At 31.5% G+C, this 15311-nt stretch overlaps 1 protein-coding gene across 2 annotated transcripts in view; it reads right to left on the minus strand.

The window, feature by feature from the left end:
• Positions 1–13820: 13820 nt before the first annotated feature.
• The window catches only part of hs3st1l1 (heparan sulfate (glucosamine) 3-O-sulfotransferase 1-like1), a 135528-nt gene continuing 134037 nt past the window's right edge, over positions 13821–15311 (minus strand). For both annotated transcript variants that reach the window (XM_073834804.1, XM_073834805.1), the window contains one exon: positions 13821–15070. In XM_073834804.1, the coding sequence (XP_073690905.1) occupies positions 14014–14943 (930 nt within the window). In that variant the 5' untranslated portion in view covers positions 14944–15070 and the 3' untranslated portion in view covers positions 13821–14013. The remainder of the gene's footprint in view (positions 15071–15311) is intronic.

Raw genomic sequence — 15311 nt, forward strand, 5'->3', positions numbered from 1 at the left:
GCATTATAAGTAAAACAAATGCATAAAAAAATAAAAAGTATATTACATAATCTGCTTTTTATGTCACACAGGACTCTGTTACCTAACTGTTCACTAATAAAAAGGTGTCAATCCACAATGAAAGCGCACTCACTGTGTAATTATCCAGGACTGAAATCAGTGTTTTGAGTGTTTTTGTCTCAATCAGGAGTGATTGACCTGAGCGTCGTCCCTCTGAGTCGCTGACAGCTGTGTTCACTTCCGGGTGAGCGCTCATGGAACACAAAGTGGAGCGGACGGGTCACGCCAGGAGTCAGAAGATCACGACCAAACCACAAACACCTTCCGTCACTTACACGAGCGCCTTGGGACAGACAGAGACAGAGAATGAGAGTCAGCCTGACATTCAAACTGGAGCTTTCCAAGCTTCTTCTGGTGCTTCGAGTGATATTTTTAACAAATAACACACATATTAGCTGACAGACATCACTCAGATGCCTGGAATAGAATAGTGCACTATATATACTGCATACTACTATCATCTTCTTCTAGAGCTTTCAAGCTAGAATCACCAAACTCAGCTCAGACCTTTAGACTAATCTGACTCGGTTTGCTATATCTTTTCAGATTGATCCGGCTTACGGTTTTCGTAAACCAGACTAAAAAACAGACACCAAAAGACTCCATAGACTTACATTGACTGAATGTTCAAATGAGCCAACACTATTCAAACTCCAACTGTCAAAAGTAACTTGCTAAACATGCCAACACCTTGCCAATCCTGCTAGAAACATATTAAAGGTCCCATATTGTCAAAATCGAAATTTCCTGGCTTTTTTCATGATAACTGAGGTCTAGGGGCTATGTAACTACCATATAAGTTTCAAAACAGTCAATCCACAGTAAAATGCACACAACCTGCATAAAGTAGCTGTGCCTTTTCAGGAGGCGCTGTGACTTCCGTAAAAATGTGACGACCGATCTACTCAGTCACCGCCTTCAGTCACCACCCTGAGCACCAACCACCGTCCCACCCTCCTTTTGTCAAACCCAAAGACAACATCGCGTCCATTCCATTGCTGAACAACAACGCAAAAACAAGTCGAGAAAATGCTGTTCAGTCGATGGATGTCAGGAAACTACATCATTGCACAGGCTTCCGAACAACATTAATATAAGAGACCAGTGGCACGTCAGCTTTAGCCTCTTTCACACAGCCATTCCGGAAAATTTGTCCCGGAATTGTTTGATTTGGTTCATTCACAAAGTAATTTTCCGGAATCTGTGCATGCTTTATACACAACCCGTAAAGATCCCGTAATGCGATGCCTATGTTGCACTAAACTGAAAGTGCCGAACGATAGTCAGTTTTCACATATTTTTTCGTTGTGAAGAGTCGAACAATAACGTGCATCATCACTACAGCACAGCCTTTATGGCATTGGTTCTGGCTTTTGTTCACACAGCGCTCGTTCCGGGACTGATCCCAGCAACGTTACTAGGTTCCCAACCCGGGATCGTTCCCGGAACTTTCGGGCAATTTTCCAGAATCAACGCACAGTGTGAAAGAGGCTTTACTAAAGCAATAGTTACATAGCTTACTGCAATCGTAGCTTAAAAAAACATTAATATGAATATTAATTAGATGGGCCAAAATCGACCTGTTCTTGACAGAGCTCCTAAAAAAGGAGCTGTAAAAATATATTGTGATGGTTTTTGGCACTTATACCGCAAATATATATTCTTAAGGACATCAACAGCTAAATTAAACCTCCAGAAAGGTGTACAAAATGGGACCTTTAAACATGCTAGTAACTTGCTAGTGACATGTTAATCATGCCAGAAACATGCTAGAATCATGCTAGTACCTTGCTAATCATGCTGGAATCATGATAATAATTTGCTAATCATGTTAATACATTGCTAGTCATGCTAGAATTTTGCTAGTAACATGCTAATCATGTTAGAATCATGCTAGTACCTTACTAATCATGATAGCAACATGCTAGAAACATGCTAGTAACTTGCTGATCATGGTCAGAACATGCTAATAACACCCTAGCAACTACATAGCAACACCCTAGCAACGACCCAAAGTACCTTAGCAACCGCATAGCAACATCCTAGAAACCACCCAGAGTACCTTAGCAACCACACAGCAACACCCTAGCAACCAACCCAGGTACCCTAGCAACCACATAGCTACACTCTGGCAACCACCCTGAGTACCTAGCAACCACATTGCTACACTCTGGCAACCACCCTGAGTACCTAGCAACCACATAGCAACACCCTAGCAACGACTCAATACCTTAGTAACCGCATAGCAACAACCTAGCAAACACCCAGAGTACCTTAGCAACCACACAGCAACACCCTAGCAACCAACCCAGGTACCCTAGCAACCACATAGCTACACTCTGGCAACCACCCTGAGTACCTAGCAACCACATTGCTACACTCTGGCAACCACCCTGAGTACCTAGCAACCACATAGCAACACCCTAGCAACGACTCAATATCTTAGTAACCGCATAGCAACAACCTAGCAACCACCCAGAGTACCTTAGCAACCACATAGCAACACCCTAGCAACCAACCCAGGTACCCTAGCAACCACATAGCTACACTCTGGCAACCACCCTGAGTACCTAGCAACCACATAGCAACACCCTAGCAACGACTCAATACCTTAGTAACCGCATAGCAACAACCTAGCAACCACCCAGAGTACATTAGCAACCACATAGCAACGCCCTAGCAACCCCATAGCAACACCCTAGCAACCACCCAGAGTACCTTAGCAACCACATAGCAACACTCTAGCAACCAACCCAGGTACCCTAGCAACCACATAGCTACACTCTGGCAACCACCCTGACTACCTAGCAACCACATAGCAACACCCTAGCAACAACTCAAAGTATCTTAGTAACCGCATAGCAACACTCTAGCAACCACCCAGAGTACCTTAGCAACCACATGGCAACACCCTAGCAACTGACTCAGGTACCGTAACAACCGCCCTAGCAACCACCCTTGTTACCCTAGCAACCACATAGCAACACCCTAACAACCGTGCAGAGTACCCTAGCAACCACATAGCACTACCTTAGCAAACGCATAGCAACACCCTTGCAACCACCCTGGGTACCCTAGCAACCATCCCAAGTACCTTAGCAACGCCTTGACAACCAATCCATGTTAGTAACATGTTGATCATGCTAGAAACATGCTAGTAACTTGCTAATAATGCTAGAATAATGCTAGCAACTTGCTAATCCATGCTAAATCATGTTAAAAACATGATCAAATATGTTAACACAAAGCTTTGACCCTGTTTGCATGCCATCTAGTATCAAAACTTCAAGCTTTTAAAACTACTTCAAACTTTCTGGCTTTTCCAAGCCAACCTAAAGTTTGTCTACGAACGTTACTCATCTAGTTACATGTACAGTATGTAACAAAACAGAAAAATATTCCAAATGTCACTCATAGTAAATATTCAATTACAGTCCTGTACAAATGTTAAAATGAGTCTCTATGGCTCATCCAGGCTGCTTTTATTTGATAAAAAATACAGTAATTAAAAAAAAAATATTATAATTTAAAATAGCCGTTTTCTACGTGAATATCTATTAAAATGCAATTTTTTTCTGTGTTCAAAGTTGAATTTTCAGCATCATTACTCCAGTCTTCAGTGTCACACGACCCTTCAGAAATCATTTTAATAATTTTGAATCAATATTTTTACCAATATTTTTGTGGAAATGTTTAAACATCTTATTTTTCAGGATTCACAGATGAATAGTAAGTTCAAATGAACAGCGTTTATTTGAAACAGAAATCTTTTGCAACATTATAAATGTCTTTACTCTCACTTTTAATCAATTGAATGCATCCTTGATGAATAAAAAACGACAGTTAATAAGGTAGTCAGTTATCATCTTGGAAATAAAAAAGTTATTTCAAACACTGTCCAGCTCATATGACTGAAAACAGCTGAATAATGCAGTTTGTGTCTGTGGAATCGCTGCTTTTAGTTCCTCACCCAAACACCGCAGACGGGGCTGTTTTCATCCCTGAAGATGTGATGCTGTACCCCTCTTCAGAAAACACACAGAGAACACTTCAGATGAACCTTCAAAGCCTGGAAAGCTCAAGAGAACACATTAAAGTTCAGTAGCGGCGGTGAGCAGCGAATATGAATATGATCGTCTCTATCATTCACTTCACACTCACGCTTATTCATGAAGATCTGCAGGTGAACATGTCAATGAAGACCACCTGCTGACGTCAAACTAAAACATAAATTATAACTTCAAGAAAAAAAACTATAATAACTATAGTAAAATTACTAATTGAAATAGAACAAATATATAATTAATAAAAATAAACAAAAAATAAATAAATAAAAAACTATAACTATACTAAAATTACTAATTGAAATAGAACTGAAATAACTTTTAATAACAATAAAATAAAAATAAATAAATAAAAATTATAATAACTATACTAAAATTACTAATTTAAATAACACTAAAATAAATTACTTGTCATAAAAATAAAATAAATAAAAAACTATAACTATACTAAAATTACTAACTGAAACACAACTACAATAATTTAAAAATAAAATTAAAATGATATATAAAATATAAATAACTTAAATAGCCTAAAAATAAATAAATAAACTATAACTATACTAAATTACCAATTAAAATGAAACTAAAACTTTTAATAAAAATAAAATAAAAAACTATAACTATACTAAAATTACTAATTAAAATAAAACTAAAATAAATAACTTAACAAAATAAAATAAATAAAATACTATAACTATACTAAAATTACTAACTGAAAAAAACAAAACTTTTAATAAAAATAAAATTATAAATGAACTATAATAACTACACTAAAATTACTAATTGAAATAGAACTGAAATAACTTAACAATAAAATAAAAATTAATAAAAATTATTATAACTATACTAAAATTACCAATTTAAATAAAACTAAAATAAATTACTTGTCATAAAAATAAAATAAATAAAAAACTATAACTATACTAAAATTACTAACTGAAACAGAACTACAATAATTTAAAAATAAAATTAAAATGATATATAAAATATAAATAACTTAAATAGCCTAAAAATAAATAAATAAACTATAACTATACTAAATTACTAATTAAAATGAAACTAAAACTTTTAATAAAAATAAAATAAACTATAACTATACTAAAATTACTAATTAAAATAAAACTAAAATAAATAAAATAAAATACTATAACTATACTAAAATTACTAACTGAAAAAAAACAAAAAGTAACTTTTAATAAAAATAAAATAATAAATGAACTATAATAACTACACTAAAATTACTAATTGAAATAGAACTGAAATAACTTAACAATAAAATAAAAATAAATAAATAAAAATTATAATAACTATACTAAAATTACTAATTTAAATAACACTAAAATAAATTACTTGTCATAAAAATAAAATAAATAAAAAACTATAACTATACTAAAATTACTAACTGAAACACAACTACAATAATTTAAAAATAAAATTAAAATGATATATAAAATATAAATAACTTAAATAGCCTAAAAATAAATAAATAAACTATAACTATACTAAATTACCAATTAAAATGAAACTAAAACTTTTAATAAAAATAAAATAAAAAACTATAACTATACTAAAATTACTAATTAAAATAAAACTAAAATAAATAACTTAACAAAATAAAATAAATAAAATACTATAACTATACTAAAATTACTAACTGAAAAAAACAAAACTTTTAATAAAAATAAAATTATAAATGAACTATAATAACTACACTAAAATTACTAATTGAAATAGAACTGAAATAACTTAATAACAATAAAATAAAAATAAATAAATAAAAATTATAATAACTATACTAAAATTACCAATTTAAATAAAACTAAAATAAATTACTTGTCATAAAAATAAAATAAATAAAAAACTATAACTATACTAAAATTACTAACTGAAACAGAACTACAATAATTTAAAAATAAAATTAAAATGATATATAAAATATAAATAACTTAAATAGCCTAAAAATAAATAAATAAACTATAACTATACTAAATTACTAATTAAAATGAAACTAAAACTTTTAATAAAAATAAAATAAACTATAACTATACTAAAATTACTAATTAAAATAAAACTAAAATAAATAAAATAAAATACTATAACTATACTAAAATTATTAACTGAAAAAAAACAAAAAGTAACTTTTAATAAAAATAAAATAATAAATGAACTATAATAACTACACTAAAATTACTAATTGAAATAGAACTGAAATAACTTAACAATAAAATAAAAATAAATAAATAAAAATTATAATAACTATACTAAAATTACCAATTTAAATAAAACTAAAATAAATTACTTGTCATAAAAATAAAATAAATAAAAAACTATAACTATACTAAAATTACTAACTGAAACAGAACTACAATAATTTAAAAATAAAATTAAAATGATATATAAAATATAAATAACTTAAATAGCCTAAAAATAAATAAATAAACTATAACTATACTAAATTACTAATTAAAATGAAACAAACTTTTAATAAAAATAAAATAAACTATAACTATACTAAAATTACTAATTAAAATAAAACTAAAATAAATAACTTAAAATAAAATAAAAAACTATAACTATACTAAAATTACTAACTGAAAAAAACAAAGTAACTTTTAATAAAAATAAAATAATAAATGAACTATAATAACTACACTAAAATTACTAATAAAACTAAAACTTTTAATAAAAATAAATTATAATAACTATATTAAAATAAATAGAACTAAAACAACTTAAAAATAAAAAATATATAAAAAACAAAACTATAACTATATTAAAAATTACTAATTGAAAAAAGAACTATAATAAATAACTTAAAAATAAAAAATAAAATAACTATAATAACTATACGAAAATTACTAATTGAAATAAAACGACAATAAATAACTTTCAATAAAATAAAAAATAAAAAACTATAACAACTATACTAAAACTACTTATTAAAATAAAACTAAAATAAATAAGTTAATTCAAATAAAATAAACTGAAGTAACTTAATAAACATGAGCTAAGCAGATAAAATTTAACTAAAACGAAAAGAAAAACAGATTATATAATATAAAAATAATGATACTAAAATTACTAATTAAAATAAAACTAAAACTTTTAATGAAAATAAATAACTATAATAACTATACTAAAATTACTAATTGAAATAAAACTAAAACAAATAACTTAATAAAAATAAATAAATAAAACTATAATAACTATGTTAAAATTACTGAGAGAGAACTAAAATAGCTTAGAAATAAAATAAACAATATATAAAAACAAAAACTATAACTATATTAAAATTACTAACTGAGATAAAACGAAAATAAATAAGTTTTAATAAAATAAAAAAACTATAACTATACAAAAATTACTAATTGAAAGAAAACTTAAATAACTTTTAATAAAATCAAATAAAAAAATATAATAACTATACTAAAACTACTTATTGAAATAACTAAAATAAATAACTTTTAATTCAAATAAAATAGACTGAAGTAACTTAATTGAAAACAATTAAAATAAATATTTAAAAAAACAAAATCAAAACCTAATAAACATGAGCTAAGCACATACAGTTAAACTAAAAATAAAATAAAAATAAATATAAAAAAGCAAATTTTCTAAATATTAATAAAATATATTATGCAAATAAAGAAAGAAAGAAAGAAAGAAGCGATGATGGTAAAAATGTTTGATTTGCAGTTTTGTTAAACTGTAAAAAAAAAAAAAAAAAAAAAAAAAAATTCTTCAAACTTTTAACGTCACTGCATATGAATGTGATCCTGCATTCTTAACTTCACATTGTGTGTTGTTCATGATTAGGTCAGTGTGTTCAGAGAGACGTCTGATGTGATGTGAAGTGAGAGCAGAGCAGGGTTCAGAAGGACAGCCTCACCGCTGCAGAACTACAAAACCCACATCACACACACATGCTAAACACAGGCTCTCCAAAATCAGGAAAATGAGCAAAATGATGAGCTGGAAGGAAATGGAGATGGAAGCAGTGATAGGATGTTAGAGGAGAAGGGAATAGATGCTGCAGATAAGCAGCGGATGCTCTCGCTCTGCTTTCTTACTCCAATTTCCTGACTGACCTCTTTAACAGCGCCTGGATCTGCAGTTTAACCGCTGCCTGCCGTCAGGACACATTCACATTAAAAATGTTAACACTCAAAACTGACGCGTGAAATTATGTCATTTTAGACATTAAAGATTTATGATCAGATCAGTTATGTGGGTGAAAATAATCAGTACCTCTTACCTAATTTTGCTGTTTTTTTATAAAATGAAATTAAAAAACGAGCTAAGCACATACAATTAAACTAAAATGAAAATAAACTAAAAATAGATATAAAAAATAACTATACTAAATTACTAATTAAACTTACCAAAAATTAACAAATAAATAAAAAAACTATAATAACTATACTAAAATTACTAATTGAAATAAAACTTAATAAAAATAAATATAATAACTATACTAAAATTACTGAGATAGAACTAAAATAAAATTAAAAATATATAAAAAACAAAAACTATAACTATATTAAAATTAGTACAATAAATAACTTTTAATAAAAAAAATAATGACAATAATAATAAATAAATAAATAAATAAATGAAATGATGAAAAAAAAAAAAGAGAAATGTTGCCTTGGTAATTAACTGAAATAATTTTAAGCTGAAGCACTAAAATTACTAACTGAAATAAAACTAAAATTGAAATAAAATAATTAAAACCAAAAGTACATAAATAATAAAAATAAATAAATAAATTGAAATAGAATAAAATATAAAATTTCTATTGCAAATGCAATCTAAATATTAAATTTAAAAACAACTAATAATTTTAAAGTTAATATATTTATAAAATTATAAATAAATAAAAAATATATATAGCACTATATTGAAGCACTAAAATTATTAACTGAAATAAAACTAGAATTAAAATAAAATAAATTAATAAAAAAACAAAAGCACATTTTATTATCTGAAAGAGAATAAAATATAACATTTCTATTGCAATTGCGATATAAATATTAAATGGAAAAACAACTAAGTTTAAGTTACTAAAATTACTAACCGAATTTTTTTTTTAAATTAGAAAAAAAAAAACATTTATATAATTAAAAATTATGTATATATATATATATATAAAATTTCCTTGGTAATTACCTGAAATAATTTTAAGCTGAAGCACTAAAATTACTAACTGAAATAAAACTGAAATTAAAATAAAATGTAATTATTTAAAAACAAAAGCACATAACAAATAATAAAAAAAAAAAACTAAATTAAATTAAAAAAGCAGAAAGAGAATAAAATCTAACATTTCTTTTGCAATATAATTATTATATAATATTAATTAACATATACATAAAATTAAAATAAAGTATACCTATTTGGAATGTTTAAAAAAAACTAATAAATATGACAAAAATGGAAATAAAATAAAATCAATTAATTACAATCAAAAGCACATACAAAAAAACTAAATTGAATTAAAATAAAAGTGAAGCTATTAATATTTTATTACAACTGCTATATATATATATATATATATATATATAAAATGATAAATTGTATAAAAGGTAAAGTTAATAAACATGACAAAAACAAATTTTCTACAACAAAAATTGAATTGAAATAAAGAAGCTGAAATACAATAAAGTATAAATATTACATGCAAAACACACAAAAAAAACCTAATATTTGCTTTGACAACTAAATGGAACAAGTTTTAATACTACAGTTTCTAAATAAAATGCAACACTCTTACAACCCCCCCCCCCCCCAAAATTTTTTTTTCTAAATATTAATAAAATCATCATATAAACTGTACTAAAATAACTGCTGTACACCAGTGTGTAAAGACTGTGTGTGCATCATATTGAGTGCCAAGATTAATGCAGAATGTTGTTTTCCCAGCCCTTATATTTTCGTAAAAACTGAAACATATTACTCAACCTTTTTCTACTCTTTCTTTCTTCACACATAACTAATATTCAAATCAATATTTTATGTGCATTGATTCATCAGGCAAGTAGCCGTGTAATAAGTATAGTGTACATTTAGACAGTCACTGTCACTAAAAAAACCCCTTCAGAGTGGAAACAGATTCTGTACTCGAGCTTCAGTCTAACAATAGAGCTTGTAAATACTTGTATGTTTCAAAAAGCAGATCTGAAGAAACAGACGAGATATTCAGGGCCCATTTCGGGAGCAGAACCATTTATTATCAAGTACAAGAATATCAAACGAACAGAGAAAGAGAAAAAAAAAAGACTCAGATTTGTCTCGGGTAACTTTGTTACGACAAAGACACTTGACAGCAAAGATCTTCTCCCACAGTTCAGTTTTAATGTCTTGTTCCTTACAATTTCAGTTTGAAAACACCATCCTTCTGAAGTCTTAAAGCGACGGTTCACCCAAAAATGAAAAAGCACTGTTAAATTACTCACCCTCAGGCCAGCCAAGATGTAGCGGACTGTTTTTTTCTTCAGTAAAGAAGACTTTTAGCTGAAATGCAATGAATGGAATGAAGTCAATGGCTACTTTGAAAGACAAAAAATTATATACAGGAAACACAAAATTAATACCCATGGCTTCTCATGATATATTGAGGTCTTATGAGGATAAACGATCAGTTTGTGCAAGAAACTGAACTTTTTTGACTCAAAGTGCCGCCAGCCATTGACTTGCATTATATGAATCCCCAAGGACCACTGTTTCAGATAAAAATCTTCTTTAGATTTTGGATTTGGCTCTGGATTACAGATAACAATGTTGTAAATAATGTCCAATATATCATTAGGAGCCATGGCTATTACTTTTGTGTTGCCTATACATCATTTTTTGACTCAAAGTGCCGGCAACCATTGACTTGCATTATATGAATAACCAAGGACAAGGTTTTCTCGTCTGAGGCTCTGGATTAGAGGTAATAATGTTGTAAGAAATTTTCAGTTTTCTTGTACAGACCAATCTTTCTGCTTCATAAAACTTCAATATATCATCAAAAGCCAATGGGTATTCATTTCTTGTTGCCTGTATATGCTTTTTTGACTCTCAAAGTGCCAGCAGCCATTGACTTGCATTATATGAATCACCATGGACCACGGTTTCAGATAAAAATCTTCTTTAGATTTTGGATTTGGCTCTGGATTACAGATAACAATGTTGTAAATAATGTCCAATATATCATCAGGAGCCAAGGCTATTAATTTAGTGTTGCCTATATATGATTTTTTGACTCTTAAAATGCCGGCAGCCATTGACTTGCATTATAAGAATCACCAAGGACCACTGTTTCAGATAAAAATCTTCTTTAGATTTTGGATTTGGCTCTGGATTACAGATAACAATGTTGTAAATAATGTCCAATATATCATCAGGAGCCAAGGCTATTAATTTAGTGTTGCCTATATATGATTTTTTGACTCTTAAAATGCCGGCAGCCATTGACTTGCATTATAAGAATCACCAAGGACCACTGTTTCAGATAAAAATCTTCTTTAGATTTTGGATTTGGCTCTGGATTACAGATAACAATGTTGTAAATAATGTCCAATATATCATTAGGAGCCAAGGCTATTACTTTTGTGTTGCCTATACATCATTTTTTGACTCAAAGTACCAGCAACCATTGACTTGCATTATATGAATAACCAAGGACAAGGTTTTCTTGTCTGAGGCTCTGGATTAGAGGTAATAATGTTGTAAGAAATTTTCAGTTTCTTGTACAGACCAATCTTTCTGCTTCATAAAACTTCAATATATCATCAAAAGCCAATGGGTATTCATTTCTTGTTGCCTGTATATGCTTTTTTGACTCTCAAAGTGCCAGCAGCCATTGACTTGCATTATAAGAATCACCAAGGACCACGGTTTCAGATAAAAATCAAAATCTGAGGCTCTGGATTACAGGTAATAATGTTGTAAATAATGTTCAGTCTCTTGCACAGACTGATAATTTCTCTTCATAAGACCTCACTATATCGTTAGAAGCCATGGCTATTAATTTCATGTTACCTGTATGTGATTAGCTATTAATGAAATCAATGGTAGCTAATGATTTGCATCAATAGCATACAGGCCCGGTTCCAGAACTTAATCACTGAGGGTGCTTCCTAAATTAATGAGGGTGCTCTAAACTTATACCCATAGGCGACATTAGGGGGTAGGAGGGGGAATGGCGCGATAAATACAAGACTCATTGTGTAGTTTAGAAAGCTTTATTGATTATTATAATGGAATTTTGTGAGATCTCTATAAATTCAGTGCTTTTAGTGATGATAATAAGCGTATTGTAGGCGTATTGTAGCCTACACTTTCCAGGCTACAGTCCATTCAGAATTCGTATGAAACTGTCTTTTTTTCGGACACATACACGCTGCCATGTTTAGGGAATTACATCTGCATATTTATGCTGGATTCATTCTCGAAATAGCAGTGACTAACACAGTGATATCAAAGTAATGCACGGGGCAAAAATATAAATGTGAAAGCAGCCTCAGGGATTTAATTCTGGAGCCGGTCTACCACTGATGTCGCGCGTCCTGAGCCAGTAGTTTCGTTTTATTTTTAATTAAGTTAATTTAGAAAAAAAGTTTGGAGCATATTTGTTCGTAAATATAAGTTGTTTTTTAATTGTATTATTATTATTTTTAACGAACAGCGCCCAGCGTTAGACTGTCTGTTTGATCAGTTTGCCTACTCAAATCATCATGATTTGCCTAAAATCTATAGATATAAAATAGTTCAAGTATAAAACAATGTTAATTTAAACGTTAAACCTATATAAATGTGCGGTATATCCAATAGTTTGTGCAGAGAGTGGAAGCTAAAGACGCAGGACATGGGCGCCAGTGCATTTTTTTTCAGTGGAAGCAATTTAAAATGATCTGTCATTTTTGCTCACAAAGGTAAGAGTAATACATCATTCGGTACTGTAAAGGGTGTAGCGTACTTTTATTTGTGTGCACTTAACAAAACGTATAAAATAGTTTTACATTATTACTTAACGAAATAAAACAAATAGAAAACAAAAACTCTCTCATTATGTAATCCGTAAAGATAAATTTCTCTCTAAAGGCGCGTCCAAAAAGGATTTTGGTTACACTGACTCAGAATACACTAGTTTATTAATATATAATTTAAATAAGCTTTACTCTTTCCGGCCCGACACATTCAGTGTTATTTATTTATCTTTGTGGCAATTTTCAGCATATTGTGTGCTTGAGCGCGGATCTGTTCCAGCTGCGCTGCCGTCTGTAACGGTCTCGAAAGTGAAAGCAAAAGTGAAGTCTCCTGTTGTTTCCACCAGCGCAGAATTTTTTTCTTCACCATAATTTATGGATGTCTAAAATATTAAAATAAGGAGAAACCAAAAACAGATAAAACAGGTGCCCGCCCGCCTCTGAACTTTGACGTGAAAATTTGGTCTAAAGCCCAGCAACTAGAGGTGTAAAAAAGTCGGCCAGTCGGCCGGGGCTGAAATGCAACGCTCTAATTGACTGCTTTGATGCGTTACAATATGGTAGGGCATTGTTAATGCTTACAGCCGAAAAATAAATCGTTTTTTTAACGATTATGCACTGGATTGTTATCTAAATCTGCAATACAATAACATTATTAATTACAGCTTTAAGTGAGGGTGCTATTGATTTCGTTTGAGGGTGCGTAGAACCGGGCCTGATAGCATACATCTTGTATAGCCTGAGGGAGAGCAGCTTAACAGCGATTTGGCATTTTCAGCTGAACTGTCCCTTTAAAAGCAGCTCGAAGGCATTTATCTTTCGAAAAGACATATCCAAGGAGGAGTGGTTTGTACGGTCCATCAGCTTTCAATCAGCCCCTCCGCTGGGCTGTGATTGGCCAACCCCAGCCCCTCCCACTACTGCCAGTTAAAAGTACGTCCTATAAGTCGGTAGAAGTTCCGATTGTGTTGGCGCAAATACAAGCGCAGCTGTCGCAACACAGTGCCGTTCACGGGCGGATGCGGACGTCCTTTGGACTCGTGCAGGCAGCGCTCATGGCCGTCACTGCGAATGCAGTAGAAGCCTTTGGTCTGGTTAAAATAGAAGTTGGACGCCACGATCCGAGGCGGCAGATGCAAGAAGCGTTCGACTCGCTGGAGCTCGGGTAAGGGGTCGTGGATGAGCGTATCCCCGTCTACAATGTGGATCTGCTCCAGAGGAAAGTGCTGGAGCCAGTTCCTCATGTGGACGTCGTAAAGACTGCGCTGGATGGCTTTGTAACGAGTGTTTAGCGCACCGTTTTTGACTAGCATGTTCTCGATGGCCTGTACGGGTTTGTGGTTCTCCAAACGGTTGAAGTAGACTTGCGTATAGTCCGATATGACTCTCTCCGTCGGATCTCTTAGGATCAGCAAGAGTCTGATGGAAGAGTTCATGGCGTGGATCCGCGCCGGTGCAACCGGAGACGTGAAATACCCAGGCGTCTTTTCAATGGTGATCTGATTTGGGTACGAATAGGGCATTTGCTCTTGGTACCATTCGAAGCCTTTGGCGTAGTTCTCATCCCAATCGAAAAAGTGGACTTCGGTGGCAGCCGCTGCCACTTCCGGATGGATATCCAGCATTTCCAACAACGCTCTGGTGCCTCCTTTCCGCACTCCGATGATGATGCTGTGCGGAGCGTGTTTGCTGGTTCCTGGAGGAGGGACTAATGAAGGGCCGACCGTATCGTTGGCCGGATCTCCCGGGGCCGGCGTGGAGCCGCCCGGCCACACTTGGATGTACTCTGGCGGAGCGGCGTAGGTCCGGAGCGCCAGGAACAAAACATAGCTCAGAAGATTCGCCATGGAGAGGGTCAGAAGAGATGGAAGAGAGGAAGAACGGCGGTCGATGGGGGGTCGGTGTTGAAGGGGTTTCACAAACACAAGCTGGAGGAGATCAAGGACGAGGTGAAGCCACCGGTCCACAGCGCATCTGGAAAACACAAGAGAAGAGAAGGAATGATTAGTTTAGTTGATGTACGATTCAGAGTTTGTTAGAAGTCGTCAACTTTCTCAGCAAATGTTGATGTTTTGAGAATAATAGAACTAAATCAATTAAAAATAAATTTTCAATTACTGAAAAAGTGAATTAAATACAAATATAAATATTATATAAAAATACTGAAATGTTGCCCTGGTAAGAAAATAATAAATTAAATAATTATAAATAAATT

Source organism: Garra rufa, chromosome 2 (assembly GCF_049309525.1).
Source record: "Garra rufa chromosome 2, GarRuf1.0, whole genome shotgun sequence".
Classification (NCBI taxonomy): Eukaryota; Metazoa; Chordata; class Actinopteri; order Cypriniformes; family Cyprinidae; genus Garra; species Garra rufa.